Consider the following 18,090-nt stretch of genomic DNA (forward strand, 5'->3'; position numbering starts at 1 on the left):
ATTTAAAGTATTAACTGTAAATCTTGAGCCGGTGGTTCTTAAAATAAACTAAGAAAAGATATTGTTCAATATAAAAACCTATTGGCCTGGAGTAAGTCTTTGAGTGTGTTCCTCATTTATTGCCTGTGTGTGTACAACAAATGCTTAACACAACCCTCTGATAAGCATACTGCTCGACCACACTACCACAAAATAGAGCATTAGAATTATCTACTTTTGCCACTATCTTACCTCTAAGGGGAACCCTTGGACTCTGTGCACACTATTTCTTACTTTGAAATAGTATATACAGAGCCAACTTCCTACAATGATACACACAGATATTGTGAGGGGGACATTACAGCAGACAAACAAAAATAATCAGAATTGTTTTCTTCACAAAAGCCTTGTATGTTGTGTAATATAATTTGAAGCAAAAAAACGAAAACAAATACGAATTACAAAAAACAATATTAGATTCAACGTCAAAAATCAATTCTGGTCCTCAAGGGATCCATCACTTCCTGGGGTTCACAACTGGCTCAGTCTATGTAAAAAGTGCTCAAGGGTATGAAGAAACATGCTCAAAAGAGCTCTGTCGCAGGCAAGATTTCCCCACTTCAAGTAGAATGGGTCATGGGCCTCCTAGCTGTGATTCAGGTAATCTTCGAGTGGTCCAGCCACTACAGGGCCTGGCACAAGTTGAAGGCTGTATACCTGATGAAGGGCCTTACAGCTTGTAACAGATTAAACTGACTGAGGAAGCCAGGACAGAGATGCATGGTTGTGTGCTATGGCAGCACAGACCTGCTGATCAATTTTCAGCACATCACTGGATCTTGTCAGAGCTGGACAATAGCCTTCCAAGTTAGAGGCTTGCTGCAAAGATGCCACAAATGGAAGGTGCTCACAAGAGGAGCTGACAGAGTAGAGTGCTGTGTGCTTCCAAAGAAAGATACAGTATCAACAGTTTGGTACATAAACCATATGGGCTGCCTATGTTGTAGAACATTTACAGAGTGAGCAAGGTTTTTTGGCACTGCTAAGTGGACAAACATCTTGGTAAGTGCAAAGTACCTGCTGGTGAAGTAGAGTACAGTTTTTCAGTGTAATTGCAGATATCTTAAGGATTCCAGCAACTAAAAACTGGACAAAAGGGTGCTTCAGAGCCTAACAGAAAAATGGGGCGGATGTAAGGTGAGTGTTTTTACATTGAAATTGAACACAAAGTCTGAAAACTTCTTGAGCCAGAGGTGGCTGCAGTGGATATGTGCTTATAGGTCTGCGACCACGTGAACAATTGGCCTTTTTCACCTTTTCAGCATAAGCAGTCAGACTGCACAGATGAGGAGGCAAAGCAGGAACTCTATACTGATCTCACCAGCAGGGTAGTCTCAAGATTATCCAGTGATTCTGACAGATCATCCAACTGCAAATTCATCTATTGGTACTACAAAATACTTTATCTTTGAGGACATGATAAGATGGAAAGTCAAACGACTTTCAGACTAGTGTTGATCCTCATTCAACAAGCATGCTCCTTGGGGGGTGTCACGAAATAACAATAAGCAACGAGGCACTGGTCCTGTAGCTGTTTCGAAAGTGGCCTCAATCCCATGGCAGTAGATGTAGTGCATATAGTGACTTTCCCATCTAAAAAAGGATTAGCCTATAGGACTATAAATGAATTTAGAGCGAACATTTTCCTGTCAATGCTTACACACAAGGGGGAGCCCCTTTTGTGCATAAACTAGTGAACGGAAGGAGACTTACTAAATGAGCTTAAGCACACTGATCTCCCCGACTGGACATGGTGCCCCACCTTATTTTCAACTAAGAAGCAATTTGATAAGTTAGGCGTGCTTTTGTGCCTGGTGTCATGAAGTGTGTAAAGTGTTAGGGTGCCACTTTGTCAGGAAGGATGTTCACCACTACTGGATTACTTCACCACTGCCAGGAGGCCAAAATCTAACACTCAATCTCCTACTATTCCTTTCCAGAGGACTTCATGTTATACACAGTAAAGTACATAACGCCATATAAGGAAACGGTCGAGGACCTAAGAACGTTGGCAACCCATCTTCAATTTATATCACTTAGGAAACGTTTACTAAGCTCAATGGGTTGGTCGAATACGGCTGGAGGCCATTGCTGATAAAAAACAGTTTTAAGGCACACTTTGTGAGGAGTTTCACTCAAGCAAAGCTTTTATATTGGGTGGTAAGAAGGAAGTGACGTAAGATCACCATACTGCTTGGCAGAGAATATCAAAGTAAAAGTTTTTCTTCAAGTGTGTGGTACACCTCACTTCTCTACAGTGATTACGCCCTAATATAGCAGAATATTCTCCTTCAGGCCAGACACAGAATGAGAAATCATAGCTAAAAAAAAGTCAGGAGGCAAGGATCATCCCTCCTGCTAGTATGTTTTGTATACTTTACTCGAAGGCCTACCAGGGGTTTTAGACAAGACAGGTCTGTTGGGTGTCAATTGTTGGTGGTCATTTGATGTGAATAATATGTTGTGGTGTGCTTTATATGACCTGAAGATTTTGGAGACGTCTACTGTGAATTTGAATTTGTATCAGCTTCAAGGAATGAAGTAAAGACTGCCTGCAGGAGGGCAATATTTGAATGGGTGCAGCTTTCAAGGCAAGATGGAAGTTTCTAGGATCTAAGGATGTTCAGGGACTGTAACTGGGTGACTGGATCACTTACTTTCTATGCCTAAGAAAAAGGTTTTGCTATTTTTTTGACTGCTGTAAAGAATAAACCAAACAAAAAGAGCAAAATCCTTGTTTCTGTGTCATTAACAGAATCTATACTTTCCTTCTTAATAGCTAAGATTTTTTTAATTCCTCAGATTACTATCCCAGAATAAAAAGGCAGAGGAGTGAGGGCCACATCTCCTCACTGGCTAGTTATCTTGGAACTGCATGATTTACGTCAAGATCAGAGGTACATTTACAAGTAAACCCGTTATAAATGATTTTTAACACCAACCATGTTGCACTGTTTCTTTCTCGCACGCTCCCACATTGCCCCCTCCGCTGGAAGCTGCTCATACCAGTAGAAAGGTTGGCTGATCTGGCTAATTTTCTGATGATGTAAGAGTAACGAGTACATACCAAGGTCTGGACATCCCGTTTCTGGGAGCTGGGAAATTAGCATTTTTGTAAATTGGCCCTTCGACAACTCTGCAAAACACCTAGGTGGTCATTACAACCCTGGCGGACGGTGTTAAAGTGGCGGTAAGGCCGGCGGTAAAAAAATAGCAATTACAACCGTGGCGGAAACTGCCAACAAAGACAGCCACGGCGGTACAAACAAACAGAGCAGTGGTCACTGCCAACAGACAGGTGGGAGACAATGTAACGCCCACACTATTATGACAGGCCAATCCACCACCTTTTCCGGGGCGGATTGACCGCGGAGAAAAACACGGCGGAAACAGGAATTTCGAAGGGAAAACGCTCACCTCTACACACTCCACGAGGAACGAGGACACCATGGAATCGGAACTCCAAATTCTCCCTGCGATAGTCTTCCTGCTCCTCTACCAGGAGCACGAACGCCGGCGGCGAAGACCACGGTGAGTACAGCACCTACGACACAGGGGAGGGGGGAGGCAAAAAACAGGGACACACACACGCAACACCCCCACCCTCACCCACAACACACACACTAAAGCATATCAATACATCACAGTTACACCCCCCCAAACCCACCCAGAAGAATGCAAAGACCAAAGAAAATGAGTGTAACCATCGGAATATATTAAAAACAAGTAGGCAGAAATATATATATATACACAATGTACAAAATAAATACCAGGCATAGTAGTCCAGGTACTGCACAAAGAAAGTCCGTGCAACACTGGGACCACGTGGTATGGGCGAGGCCCACACAAGATCCCCGACCATGACGGAGAGAACACTGCAGGGGCATCAGACAGCAAGAAAACAGGCACCTCATGGGGGAGGGAAAGGGGGGGGCATCTCAGCCGCTTGAGTGCACGATGCCAAATCCAAGAGGGGGCCACATGCCCACTGTTCAATCCTGGGGAGTGCAAAGCCACAGTCTCTCAAGTCTCTACAGTGGGTGGCTTGCCCACTCTTCAATCCTGAGGAGTGCAAAGCCAGTGTCTCTCAAGTCTCTACAGTGGGTGGCTTGCCGACTGTTCAATCCTGGGGAGTGCAAAGCCACAGTCTCTCAAGTGGATGACAGTCTCCACCGGTTCTGGAGGGGGACTGGTGCCCAGAGTGCTTCATCCTGTGAAGGACAGAGGTAGTGGATGGATCTCTCCACTGGTTCTGGAGGGGGACTGGTGCCCAGAGTGCATCACTCACCCCGTGATGGAACCAGTTGCGTCAGTGCCCCTGCCGCCCTGTCTGCTGCGGTGCTTGAGATGGCGGTGCCCTGTTCAGCGGTGCTTGAGATGGTGGTGCCCTGTTCAGCGGTGCTTGAGATGACGGTGCCCTGTTCAGCGGTGCTTGAGATGGCGGTCTACATTGCAGGGTCTCAGATGCTGGCGGTCCTTCATGGCCCAGCGGGGCTTGTGCTGGCGGTCCTTCATGGCCCAGCGGGGCTTGTGCTGGCGGTCCTTCATGGCCCAGCGGGGCTTGTGCTGGCGGTCCTTCATGGCCCAGCGGGGCTGGCGGTGGCCTCCTGGGCAGCTGGGATGATGGCGGTCTTCTACGCCGTGCTGCTCTTCCCAGACTTGCCGGGTTTCTTGTGGCCCTTCCCCACCTTGGAAGGTGTCACAGCTGACTCCACACTCCCAACGGGACCCCTGGGAGCGGCTTTGGTGGCTAGAGTCCTCCTCCTCTCCCGCCGGGCACTGGCCAACTTCCGATGCTTCACAGGTGGGGGACTGTGTGCTGTGGCTCCGTGCCACACTGGCTGTCCGGGTGGCCAGTGCACGCCGCAAACCGGTGACTACAGGCACCACTGGTCCCGGAGATGTTGTGGCTGAGATGCAACTTCGGGACCTATGAGATGGACGGGGTGGGGGAGGTGTGGGAAAAAGGTCAAGGCTGGACAGGAAAAGTTTTTTTGGACACACTGGGACGGGTAGCTGGAGGGGGCTTGGGAGTGGAGGAAGAGGTGGTGGTGGTAGGAGGTGTACGTTTGGTGACTTTGGGTGAAGGTGCATGTGCTGGAGGCTGTTGTATGTGGATGGCTGTTGGGTGGGTGTGTGCCTGCGTTTGTGTATCTTGGGAGGGGGCGTCACAGACACACTGGGAAAGGACACAGGGGACGTGTGAATGGTAGTGGGGGTGGTGACTGCACGTGAGCGGGGTGTGCTGGTGGGTGTGCTAGTGAGGGACGTAGTGGCTGTAGAGGTAGTGCATGCAGATGTGAGTGTAGACGAGACTGGGAGGGAGGAGGGAGAAGACGAGGAGGAGGGGGACACAGTGGAGGCAGTGGATGTTGGTGTGTCTGCATGTGTGTGTTGCTTGCGTGAGTGCCTGTGGGATGTGTGGTGCTTATGTTTGCCTGAGCTTCCCTTGTGTGTGGAGGTGTGTGCAGGCTGGTCTGATGTTGTGCTTGGGTTAGGCAGAGTTACAGGGGATTGGGTCTGGGTGGAGGAAGTTGGAGGGGGGAGGCTACAGACGGGGACAATGGCTGCCATCAGTGCTGAGGCCAGAGTCTGAAAAGCTCAGTGAAGGGCCGTCTGACCAGAATGAATGCCCTCCAGGAATGCATTTGTTTGTCCAACTGCCTTTCTACACCCTGGATGGCATTCAAAATGGTAGACTGCCCAACAGTGAGGAACCTGAGGAGGTCAATGGCCTCCTCATTGAGGGCAGCAGGGGTGACTGGGGCAGGGCCTGAGGTGCCTGGGGCGAAGGTGATGCCCACCCTCCTGGGTGAGCGGACACAGGGCGAAGGCTGAGGGGCTGCTGGGAGGGCGGTGGTGGTAGGGGGGGGGTGGCGGCTGTACCTGTAGATGCGGGGGGCACAGATGTTGCCGCCACCACAAGGGAGCTCCCGTCAGAGGACGAGTCCGTGTCGTTGGTCTCAGCTCCTGTCCCCGCCGTGGAGCTCCCGTCGCCCTCCGTCACACTGGTGAATTCCGAGTCCGTAGTCTCGCCCTCCAGGGCCATGTGTGATGCAGCTCCCTCGTGCCCCGGCGCCACTGCTCCTCCGTCTGATGATGCTAATGCACACAAGAACAGGGAGACCACAAAGGGGGGGGGGGGGGGAGGGGAACGACAGAAGAAAGACATGTTGAATGCATGGATTACCACTACCGTTGGCGAACACAAGACACAGAAGCCCCCTGCACTACGCCGCGCTCTTGGGCTCCACTGTTCAATTCCTGGGAAATGGCCTACAAGGCTATGGATGACATCTGCACACATAGATGACACAGGGGCATGAATAGCTGTACTTGGCACTCTACAGAGGTGGAGTAAGGTGGGGTGCCACATGGCCTGCCTTACGGAGGGGCCTTGCCTACGGAACTCGCCCTGGCCGAGGGAAACTTACAGCCCTCCTCCCCCACCCAGACACCTCCACTGCGTGCAAAGTCAGCAGAATGAGAGTGTACTCACCCCCTTGTGTCTGCAGTGATGCCCTCAAGCGGCCATCCAACTCCGGGTAGGCCACCGCCAGGATCCTGAACAGCAGGGGGGGGGGGGGTCATGGTGCAACAGGCACCCCTCCCACGTTGGGAGGCCATCCCCAGCTGAGCCTCCGCCGTCTTCTTGCTCAAGCGGCGAATGTCCTCCCATCTTTTCCAGCAGTGGGTGCTCCATCTGTGGTAGACCCCCAGGGTCCAGACGTCCTTAGCGATGGCACGCCAAATATCTTTCTTATGGTGGGTGCTGACCTAAATGAAATGTACAGGGGAAAAAGAGAAGTCATTACCAACTGCACCGTCAAAGTGATTGGCCCCCATCCCTATCCTTGCCATGTGGCACATGCATTCACCGTCTTTCATGCACGCAGCACTCTGCCCCCTTCCTTCTTACATCCAGCCCTCTCCACACAGGCATAGCCCATACAACATGCTCCCTGTATACTTACCTGTTTGTCTGGAGGACCGTGGAGTAGGTTGTACTGGGGGAGGACCCCGTCCACGAGTTTCTCCAACTCCTCCGATGTGAAGGCAGGGGCCCTTTCCCCAGACGCACGAGCCATTGTCTCTTCCAGACACAGGTCACAGCAGCACGTGCAGTGTAGGTCCTCTCCTGTCGAAGATCAGGTATCGAGTGATTGAACAGATAGAAAATGGCAGTCACATCCGCGGCGGTGCGTACCGTCACCGCCGGCGTACATCGTCATTGGCTCCTGGGACACACAGGGTCCAATGATAACCAATGCAGCATTGCGCGCGGTCTTCGACCGCCTACCGCGACGGTGTACAACGCCAGCGCAGTTACCTCACATCCCATTGCCCCACTTTAGAGGTCAGGCAGCCGCCATTTCAGGGGCCCACATGGCTTCATTTTCAACTGCGTCACACATACCTAGGCCTAGACTCAACACACATACACGTCACCTTTTGTGTATGGATGGTGTTCTGTGTAAACTGTGGGTACGTACCTATGAGTTGGTTGACTCTGTGCTCGCTGTTGTCCTTCATAGGCACCGTCCGCTGGGACATGTGAGGAGACGGCGGCATCCTCCGGTGTACAGACTGTTGGTGGACCTGTCGACAATGGAGGAGCGACATTTGATTATGACCTACAGGCTTGACCGTGCCACAATCCAGGAACTGTGAACCCAGTTGGAGCCAGACCTGATGTCAGCAATCCGCCATCGCACAGGAATCCCACCTCAAGTGCAGGTGCTGTCAGTGCTCCATGTCCTTGCAAGTGGCTCTTTCCAAACAACAGTGGTCATGGCATCAGGGATGTCCCAGTCTATGTTTTCCAACGTATTGTCCAGAGTGTTGTCTGCCCTTCTTAAACACATGCGGAGCTACATCGTTTTCCCTCAAGTGGAGGATTTTCCTACAGTGAAAGGTGATTTCTATGCCCAGGGACATATCCCCAACATCATAGGTGCCATTGATGGGACCCATGTGGCTTTGGTCCCCACCCCCCACAGGAGTGAACAGGTGTACAGAAACCAGAAGAGTTATCATTCTGTGAATGTACAGATGGTATGTTTGGCAGACCAGTACATCTCCCATGCGAGTGCCATGTTCCCTGGCTCAGTGCATGACGCCGACATCCTGAGGAATAGCAGCATCCCTTATGTGATGGGTCAACTCCAGAGGCACTGTGTGTGGCTATTAGGTGAGCACCTGGAAGCAAGTCATTGGGAATGGTTGTCTGGTGTTATCCCCACAGGTTAGTGTGTGTCTAACAGTTGTCCCTTGCCATTTGCAGGTGACTCTGGTTACCCCGACCTGTCATGGCTACTGACCCCAGTGAGGAATCCCAGGACAAGGGCAGAGGAACGCTACAATGAGGCCCATGGGTGAACTAGGAGGGTGATCGAGCAGACCTTCGGCCTCCTGAAGGCCAGGTTCAGGTGCCTCCATATGACAGGGGATCCCTATTCTACTCACCAAAGAAGGTGTGCCAGATCATCATGGCCTGCTGTATGCTTCACAACTTGGCTTTGCGACGCCAGGTGCCTTTTCTGCAGGAGGATGGTCCAGATGGTGGTGTTGTGGCAGCTGTGGAGCCTGTGGACAGTGATGAGGAGGAAACAGAGGAAGAAGACATGCACAACAGGGACTCCGTGATCCTGCAATATTTCCAGTGAGACACCGGTAGGAATCCAAACCTGCCTACTACATGTAATTTGACACTACTACCTCTCTCTTGTCTGTCGTTTTCACTCAGTGTATGGTCACTGAGTTGTCACTTTCCCTTACGATTTCACAGATGTGGGTCCCACTGTGTGACATCTGCTTAGATTCCTCATGGACTAGAGCTGTGTGACATAGGTATGGTGACATTACTATTTAAAAAAACATTTTAGCACTGTAATTGCTAATAATACACTATTTCGAAACCAGAGGCTCCAGATCGTTTTGTGCTTTAGGTGTGTTTATTTAAATGCTCAATATTGGAGGGGGTAGTGAAATGGTGAGGGGTGATGGCGGAGGAGTGTCCATGGCAGAGTCCAGTCTATTAGTCTCACAGGTGCATTGCCCATATGGGCATAGGAAGTGGAGCTGGGGCAGTTTAATTATGGACAGGGTGACAAAGTGGGACAGTAGGATGACAATCAGGGTGGTCTCATTTCTAGGCAGGGGTCTTGGCATCGTGCTCTGTCTTTGTCCTGGATCTCGGACCGTTTGCGGGGTGATTCTCCCTCTGCAGGGGGTGGGGTGCTGGTTTGGTGGTCCTGTGGCGGGGTGTCCTGTCCACTAGCGCGGGCGGAGGTGGTGGGCAGTTCATCGTCCATGCTAGTGTCAGGGGCCCCTTGTAGTGCCGAGTGTCCCTCTTGGTGTTGAGTACTTCCTTCAGCACCCCTACGATGGTGCCCAGGGTGGAGCTGATGGTTCTGAATTCCTCCCTGAAGCCCATATACTGTTCCTCCTGCATGCGCTGGGTCTCCTGAAACTTGGCCAGTACCGTTGCCATCGTCTCCTGGGAGTGGTGGTAGGCTCCCATGATGGAGGAGAGGGCCTTGTGGAGAGTGGGTTTCCCTTGGCCTGTCTGCCCCCTGTCGCACAGCAGCCCTCCCAGTTCCCCTGTGTTCCTGGGCCTCCGTCTCCTGGACCGTGTGCCCACTACCACTGCCCCAGGTCCCTGTTGTTGTTGGGGTGGTGGGTTAGCCTGGGTTCCCTGTAGTGGTGGACACACTGCTGATTGACGTGTCCTGGGGAGGGAGGTATGGGCCCGCTGGGTGGGTGCTGTGCTGGTGTTTCCAGAGGGGGGGGGGGGGGAAGGTCTGTGGTGGCCTGTGCGAGGGGAACTGACTGTCCCGAGGTCCCCGATGGGCCGGGCTTGTCATCTAGATCCAGTTGGACAGAGCTGCTGTCATCACTGTGGGCCTCTTCTGTTGGTGGTGTGGACATGTGTGGACCCTCCTGTCCGGTGACGTTGGGTAGGGGTCCTGCAGGGGTATAAAAGGATGTTTATTATATCCGTGTGTGTAATGGTGTGCAATGGGTGGGTGACCGTGTACCCCAGTGCTAGCATTCTTGTGTGGGAGCTTGTGTGATGATGGTTTAGGGGAGTGTATGGGTATGTGCAATGGGCATGCTTTGGTGATGGGTGTCCATGCTTTGTTGTTGCATGCAGGGCTTGGTGTTGGGATGTGTGGTTTGTGATGTTGGGACATATGTGAGGAGTTGGGGTGCTGGGGGTGAGGGTGGGGGTATGCGATAGCATACAGGTAGGGTGGGGGATGCAATAGTTAAGATTTGTCTTACCAGAGTCCATTCCTCCACCTACTCCTGCAAGGCCCTCGGATGCAGAATCGCCAAGACCAGCTCCTCCCATGTTGTTAGTTGTGGGGGAGGAGGTGGGGGTCCGCCGCCAGTCCGCTGAACCGCCAGGTGGTGTCTTGAGACCATGGAACGCACCTTCCCCCGTAGGTCGTTCCACCTCTTGCTGATGTCCTCCCGATTTCTTGGGTGTTGTCCCACTGCGTTGACCCTGTCCACTATTCTTCGCCATAGCTCCATCTTCCTAGCTATGGAGGTGTGCTGCACCTGTGATCCGAATAGCTGTGGCTCTACCCAGACGGTTTCCTCCACCATGACCCTGAGCTCCTCCTCTGAGAACCTGGGGTGTCTTTGCCGTGCCATGGGGTGGTGTAGGTGATGTGTGGGGTGGAGTGTGTGGTGATATGTAGTGGTGTGTTGTGTGAGGTGCGTGGAAGTTGTGTGGGTGATGGTGTTGTGTGCCTGTGGATGCTGCTGTTCTTGCTGGTGGTCTCTCTCTCTGGCCTTCTTTTGGAATTTTTTGTCGTGGGGGTTTGTGAGTGATGTGGGTGTGTGTTTTATATTGTTTTGGGTGTGTGGGAGTGGTGTGTGTATGTGTATCAGGTGTGTGTATTTTGAATTGTCCAATGTGGCTGTGTTTTGTATGTGTGTGTGTATTTTGAGCACGGCGATGTGTACCGCCAATGGAATACCGCGGATGAAAGACCGCCGCGTGGATTTGTGTGTAGTGATAGTGTGGGCGTATTTCTGTTGGCGTGAGGTGGAGGTTTTGATTTCGCCAGTTTATCACTGAACTTTGGTGTGGCGGACTTGTGTGAGTGTCTGACTTTTGGCGGATTCCGAGATGTGGGTCATAATAGCTGTGGCGGATTTCCGCAGCTGCTGCGGTCTTCTGCACGACGGTAAGTGGCTTTTACCGCCAATGTTGTAATAACCGCCCTAGTGTTTTATTACTTTAGCGTTATTTGCAGTTTGCTGACCATGCCACTGTTTTACTTCTGAGTCATTATTCAGGTTTAGAAAAACAAACAAGCATTTGCAATGCAATAGGTCTCACATATGTGATTGTTAGAGCTATTGGTGTTGTAAATGACTGTCTTTTACCTATGTGTTTTGGTTTGGGGTGTAGTGGATGTATGCCAGGTGCCTCAGCAACTCTCCCAGGCCTGTCGCTGCCGGAGAGAGGACACAACAAGGCCCTCACCTTGGAAGTGTTTTGCCTCATTCATACTGACTGTATATAAAGAAAATAATAGAAGAGGCAGCTTAAATGCTAATTATAGCAATTTTGTTAAGACTGGCACCTGCTTTGCGTTGCTATGAAATGGCAGAACCAGTATTACCAAGCACTATATTAAAAAAAAAAAAAAAAAAACTGGTTTAGTCCCACACTGCCCCAACATACACTAGACAAAAAACCCTAGGGAAGAGGATGTGGCGTAAAGGCCAGAGCTGCCTTCTTATCAGCTGGGGAACACGGTCAGAGTCTCAGCATCAGCTCAACATCCTGTAATTCTGGGCAAATCACTTAATCTCTCCTTGCGACCAAAAATTAATGTGTTCTTGTGTAATGTAACCGGTGTTCATGTAAAGCACTGTAATACCTTTGTATCGAGTTCACTCTAACTGAACTCTATTTGAAGAGGCCCAATTTACCTCTAAAGGCAAGATGTTTTTTGCTATCAAGTTTGAGGCCATGAAGTGCTTGGGACTGGATTCACGACTCCTCTTCCACCATTTTGGAGACAACACCTTTCTGCCTAGAACTAACTTATGTGCTTAGTTGGTGACCCTCTGGAGGTTACCAAGAGCATGTGCTATCGCCTAGTGTTAAGCTCTACTCAAGTCAGTTGGTTAATGCACCCACTTCAGAGGTCTTGACAGAACGAGAATGTCACAGATTACAATCCTGACATAGCTTTTTCACCTCTTCGTCTCTGCAAGGTCGATGCAAATGAATTATAGTGACTTTGTTAAGAATGGCACCTGCTTTGCAGTGGTATGAAATGGCAGAACCTATATTACCGAGCGCTATATAATACAAAAAAATAAACAGTTATTCCAAGACTGCCCCAACACGCACCAAACAAAGACCCCTAGGGGAGAGGATGTGGTGTAAGGAAGGGCCAGAGCTGCCGACTTTTCCACCATTTTGGAGACAACACCTTTTGCCATCTTCTTGACTAGAACTAACCTATGTGCTTGGTTGGTGACCCTCAAGGGTTTCAAGATCACATGCTATTGCCTAGTGTTAAGCTCTACTCAAGTCAGTTGTGTAATGTACCCACTGCAGAGGTCTTGAAAGAATGAGAATGTCACAGATTACAATCCTGACATTTCTTTTTTCCTATTCATCTCTGCAAGGCCGATGCAAATTAATTATAGCAATTTTGTTAAGAATGGCACCTGCTTTGCAGCGCTTTGAAATGGCAAACCTGTATTACAAAGCTCTATGTAAAAAAAAATAATTAAAAAAAAATAAAAAAACAAAAAAATATTCCCAGACTGCACTACACACACCAGGCAAAGAACCCTAGGGGACAGGATGTGGTGTATGGGCCAGAGCTGCCGACTTTGGATCTGGGGGAAACACGGTTCGGCGCTAGTTCAACATTCTAAGATTCTTGGCAAATCACTTAATCTCCCCTTGCTACCAAAAATGAATGCGTTCTTGTGTAATGTATTCGGTGCTCATGTATAGCGCTGTAATACCTTTTGTATTGAGTTCGAGCTATATAAAACTGCAAAAAAAAATAAAGTGCTCCAATACATTTGTGTCGAGTTCACGCTACATAAAAATGCAAAAGAAAAAAAAAAGCGCAAATAAATAAAAGACCCCACAGACATCGCAAAGAAACAGCAAGATGCCCAAAACCAAGGAAGACAAAGAAACAATATACCGCCATGAGCAAAGCGGCGAGGCAAAAGAAAAAAAAAATAGTGCGCCACATTAAGGTACATGGCCGATCGAGCAATAATCCATGTAACAGGGTTGGTCTCCAAGGCGTAACAAACAAAAGTATTTACAAACAACATCAAGGGATATTTGAAAAGAAGGCCCAGGAATGAATTAAAACGGACGCGAGATGGGCATTGTTAAAGCCCACAGAATAAATTACAAAAACTCGAGAAGAGCAGAGCTTGTGCACTGCTATGCCTGACCTAAACGCTCGCTATGCTCAACCTAAAAAGTAACTGATGGAATGCCTTAACAGCCCGGTCATACTCCAATGGGAACATTCCAGTACGAACAGCTAGGACTAGCACTGCACTTCACTAACAAGGCTGAAACTATTCTGATATTTCTTTTGTTCCCGTTCAGCGGTTACGTGGCATGGCAGTTTGGGTTAGAATGTCCTCATTGTAGCACAATCACAACAGGTTCCCATCTTTAGGGGAGTAGAAACTAAAAATCGGACTAGGGTGCAACCAAAAGTGATTTACAGTGGATATATTTAACCCAAGCATGCCACCCATTACTTTATTTTTCCTATATTGAACATCAATAATTGCTATATTTACACGGGTAGTTTACACATTTGTAGAGCATATGATGTCTTGGTTGTTTTCAGAAGTCGTTTGCTATTATACAATTAGCACTGGTCTACAAAAGATCCCAAAAAGCAAATATGAAGAATCAGTATAGCTTCTTATTTAAAGTATATTTAGGCCTCGTCAACAAAGACCTTAACGTTACATACCTTTGGTGAGAGTATCTTCTCAATGGTGGTCTCTAAATTGCATTCGAACACGTGAGCTTTGGTGAGCTTCCTATCCCAGTGTGCGGCCAGCCATATTTTAGCCAAGGGGCCACGCTTACTCATAAGGAAATGGGCATAAAACATCTTGACCGTTTTCTATACAGTTGCAAGCAACTAGGAAACAACAAAAACAAATAAATCAGAATGCAGTAAGTAGGTCATCTGCTAAAGAACAGGGTTATTCAAATAAAATATTTTATTATCATATCTGGCAAACAGTAACATGGCGTTAAAGAAGGCAGACCTTTTCGTAATTTTTCTTTCCAACTGACTAACAAAAGCACGATGATTAGCCTGCGGATACCAACTAGAAGTCTTCAACAGAGACTCAGACTGTCAACATGTTACTCACAAACCTAATGTTAATCTGTGCACCTCTGGCATTTATCGTTGCCCCCAACCCTTAACTTCTTCATGTTCCAACACCTGCAAAGTACAACATTTACAAAGGGTGAATATTACTTCTAATGAGAGTTCTTTCACAGACTTCTATAAATGTAAAAATAATTAAAAATACGGTGCGTAAAAAGATCTCCAGACAAGGTCATGTAAGTGTGGGTGCAATTTGATTTGGTGATAGCATGAAAATGAAGACTGGGTTGGCACAGAAAAGGCAGTACCGGGCTTGCGAGCACGACTTGCACAATAAAATCTATTATATTAGAACATTGGAATGTTGGGAGCTCTGTTAAAAACAATGGAGTGCTCCGGCTTCTAATGGCCGGTAGAAGCCCGGAGCGCCAACATTCCAATGTTTTCGCTCACAGCGGTTGCTGTGAACAAAGGCCTCAGGGAGCCAGATGGGAGTTCAATCTCCTCAGGCACAGTGAGGACTGTGTTTTATTTATTAGGACATTCTGCCTTCTAGTGGCAGAATGTTCTAATAGCCGTATAGCCCTCTGTAGCGGGGCTATACCAGCATTAAAGTCCCACTCCCTTGTTAAAGTCCTCAGCCGAAGTTGGAGCGGGCCTTTAACGGCCAGTATAGCCTGCTATAAGGCTGTGTTTCAAAATGCATTCTAAACACAATGATGGGGGTCCAATCCCCCCTCCCCTCCGCCATAGTGTTTGGATACACTGCAGGAATAATAATTGAATGAATGAAAGACATGCGTTGCAAGTGGCTTCTTTGGGTAAAGTGATTACTGAAGCCAAGATCAGACACTCCATCCCACACTGTGCAGCCAAAAGACTGCAAGAGAAAACCTCATCAGGCACAAGCGTCCGTTCAAATTTATCCCAGCAAACGTTTTATCCATTAGCATTTTTAATATGTTTTTTCAACTCCAATCAAGTCAACTGTATTCCAGGCATGTAAAACAACAGCATGCATACAAACCAGAAGTATCATTTGCTCAGAGCGAGCTAACAAAGTATTCTGTTTGCATAACTATCCTTTGTTAAAATTATTTAGAGGGCAAAAATAAATTATGATGGACAGCAGCAAGCAGAGAAAGAGACCGGCATATGGGGACAAATGGCGAGAAAGATAGGTTAAAAAAATAAAAATGGGAGTTGCCGTGAAAGGAGAAAGAAAACGGATAGAAGAGGAGAACACAAAGAAAGACGGAGCAAAAGAAAGCAATAAGGGGAGACAGAAGGCTGGGAGAGTATATGAGGGGGACTGAAAAAAAGAAATTAAAAAGCAAAAAGACCAAGGGAAGGGAAGGAAACAAATAAGTGAATGTAAAACCGTCAGGGAGGGAGAGAGATGGGAAGGAGAATGCCAAAGAAACTCAGAAGGTTAAAGAGAGAACTACTGGGGGAATAGGTAGAGATTGGAAGGAGGGTGAAGAAAATAGAAGAGCTGTGCCATGGAGAAGAGAGGGCTGAACAGTGCGGGGAAATTAGATCCCCAATTGTCCTTTTCTGTTTTTAACACAATGCTTCAGAAAAGCAGTGAATATTTGTTGTGGGTAATGCCTGGAGAAAAAAAGCTTCAGAAAGAAAAGTAATGCGTTCACTGACTTTTCCTTCTCCGTTTCTTCCTGAAAGTTTTATCATCAACCAATACCTAGCATATTAAAAAGTACTCTTCTACAAACTTCCACACCCATTCATGCACATACACTAGGAACCCCTATTCCCAGCTGAACAGGAAATTTACATCATACCAAGATGTGAACAATGCCCTGGATCCCTTATCAAAAAAGCAACATTTGCAACTAAATCGGTCAATTGTTTTCTTGTGGGAGAACACCCATGACACCCAGTACATTGGCAATTAAATCCACGCACTTACCGATGTTACTTGTAACGCGCCTTCCCAAGCCTAGGTAATTGCCAATCACTATGCCACACATGGACCTGTAAATCAAGTCTTTAGTTCCCTGTGTGTACCTGTGAACGCCAACAGTCGAAACCTGGGTTCCCAACCTTCTGACTCCTGAGGACCCCCAATGACTCACTGCTGGAAGCCGGGGACCCCCAAGCAATTTATTAAATTTAAATTTCAAACATTAAAAAATAATTCGCAAAAAATGCACACCAAATACTCAAATTACTAAAGATATAATTATTTTATACTGAAAAAATATGTAGAAATCGAAGTTTTAATGGGAAGGTTGACGCTGCATCTCGGAGACTAACTTTTCAATGTTTGGTTTAATTTAGGAGCACTGAAACCTTAGGTCAGACTCTACATTTCCCAAGCGATTTCAGTTTTTATTTTTTTTTCGTTTTTTTTTCTTAGGTACGTGAGATCTGAGAAAGCTTATTCACTTAAATATGTGCTGGGGAAAGGAAGAAACACCATAAGGGCCCCTCATCTCTCCATAGCCTCTCTGTCACAAGTAATTCATTTGTTTTATAGCATCTCATACACCAGTGTAGGGTGTTAGACTATTTTATAAGGAACTACAAGGTGTAGGATTCAGATGTCATCCACACTGGTAGGCATTTTCTAAGAGTGTTCGGTCTGGAGAAGCACAAAGTCAGGATTCAGAATATAACTGTGGTTAGCGGTGACTAATAAGAATGTATTTCTATGCAAGCAAGTCTTTTTTTAGCAGCATTAGAAAAATGAAAGACTGAGAAAACAAACAACTTACTAATTTGTGCCATATAGTTTTCACACAGCTCTTTGAAAGCAGTTCATAGCTCACTGTGCTAGATTAAGATTGTAACTTATGAACTGCACAGTAACAAACAAATCTTTGTGACAAAAGCAGCAATCCATGGTGCTATGCACATAAAATACTGTTCTCTGCATAATACACATTCTTTGCAGCAGGCATATTAACCATATGCGCTACCTTAGAGGAGTCAAAACTGCCACTATACAAAACTCCCATCTCTCTCCAGCAGGTACATTAAATCCGCAGATTCATCTTGATGCTTTTATTTTTGCCCAAAAGCTGCTCGATGTACAATGAACTTTACAGTGCTTTTAAAACTGCTGCATATTAGAAGTAATAAATAATTGTTTTTAAAAAAGAAAAAGAAAACATGCACACTTTTCCGTGGAGAGTCCTCAGTTCCAGCTGGAGAAGTGCCTTCCTGATGGCCCAGGCCTGCGGACCCCCTGGGATAAATTTTCAAAACTAATTCAGCTGCGATGTTGCAAGTTTCAGGGTGATCTGTCAAGCGGGGGCCGAGAAAAAGGAGGAGGATTTTAAACACGACTAACACCCAAACTGCTGGAAAGAATTACACCAAATTTGTCAGACGCTAGCGCTTGGTCCAGAAAGCGTGCTTATTGTGATGTGGTATAAATCTGTTTCAGTAGTTTTTAAGATATGAAAGGAAAAAGAAATATAGATACATAGGGACGCGGAACCTCAGCGGATTCAGGCGCCAATTGATTGGGAAATGGTCCCTGGGGCTAAAATGTGGGCTATTTTTTAAAGAGGTCAGGGTAGAGATCCCTGACCCCATAGGGTTGAGTTGGATGTACAAAATAGCAAATAATGGCCAGAAAATGCCTAAACATTTTTTTGACGGTATCTGAGATCCGCGGATCCACCCGTGGGGCTCAGCACAGCCCCTG

The 18,090-nt window shown here is 47.5% G+C and overlaps 1 protein-coding gene across 1 annotated transcript in view; it reads right to left on the reverse strand.

Moving 5' to 3' along the window:
• Window positions 1–18,090, reverse strand: part of RAD21L1 (RAD21 cohesin complex component like 1) — a 1,043,689-nt gene that overhangs the window by 1,005,478 nt on the left and 20,121 nt on the right. Inside the window, exon 2 of the mRNA XM_069243305.1 lies at window positions 14,043–14,216. Within this exon, the coding sequence (XP_069099406.1) occupies window positions 14,043–14,186 (144 nt within the window). The 5' untranslated portion in view covers window positions 14,187–14,216. The remainder of the gene's footprint in view (window positions 1–14,042; window positions 14,217–18,090) is intronic.

The sequence above is a fragment of the Pleurodeles waltl genome, chromosome 7 (genome assembly GCF_031143425.1).
Source record: "Pleurodeles waltl isolate 20211129_DDA chromosome 7, aPleWal1.hap1.20221129, whole genome shotgun sequence".
NCBI classification, from domain to species: domain Eukaryota; kingdom Metazoa; phylum Chordata; class Amphibia; order Caudata; family Salamandridae; genus Pleurodeles; species Pleurodeles waltl.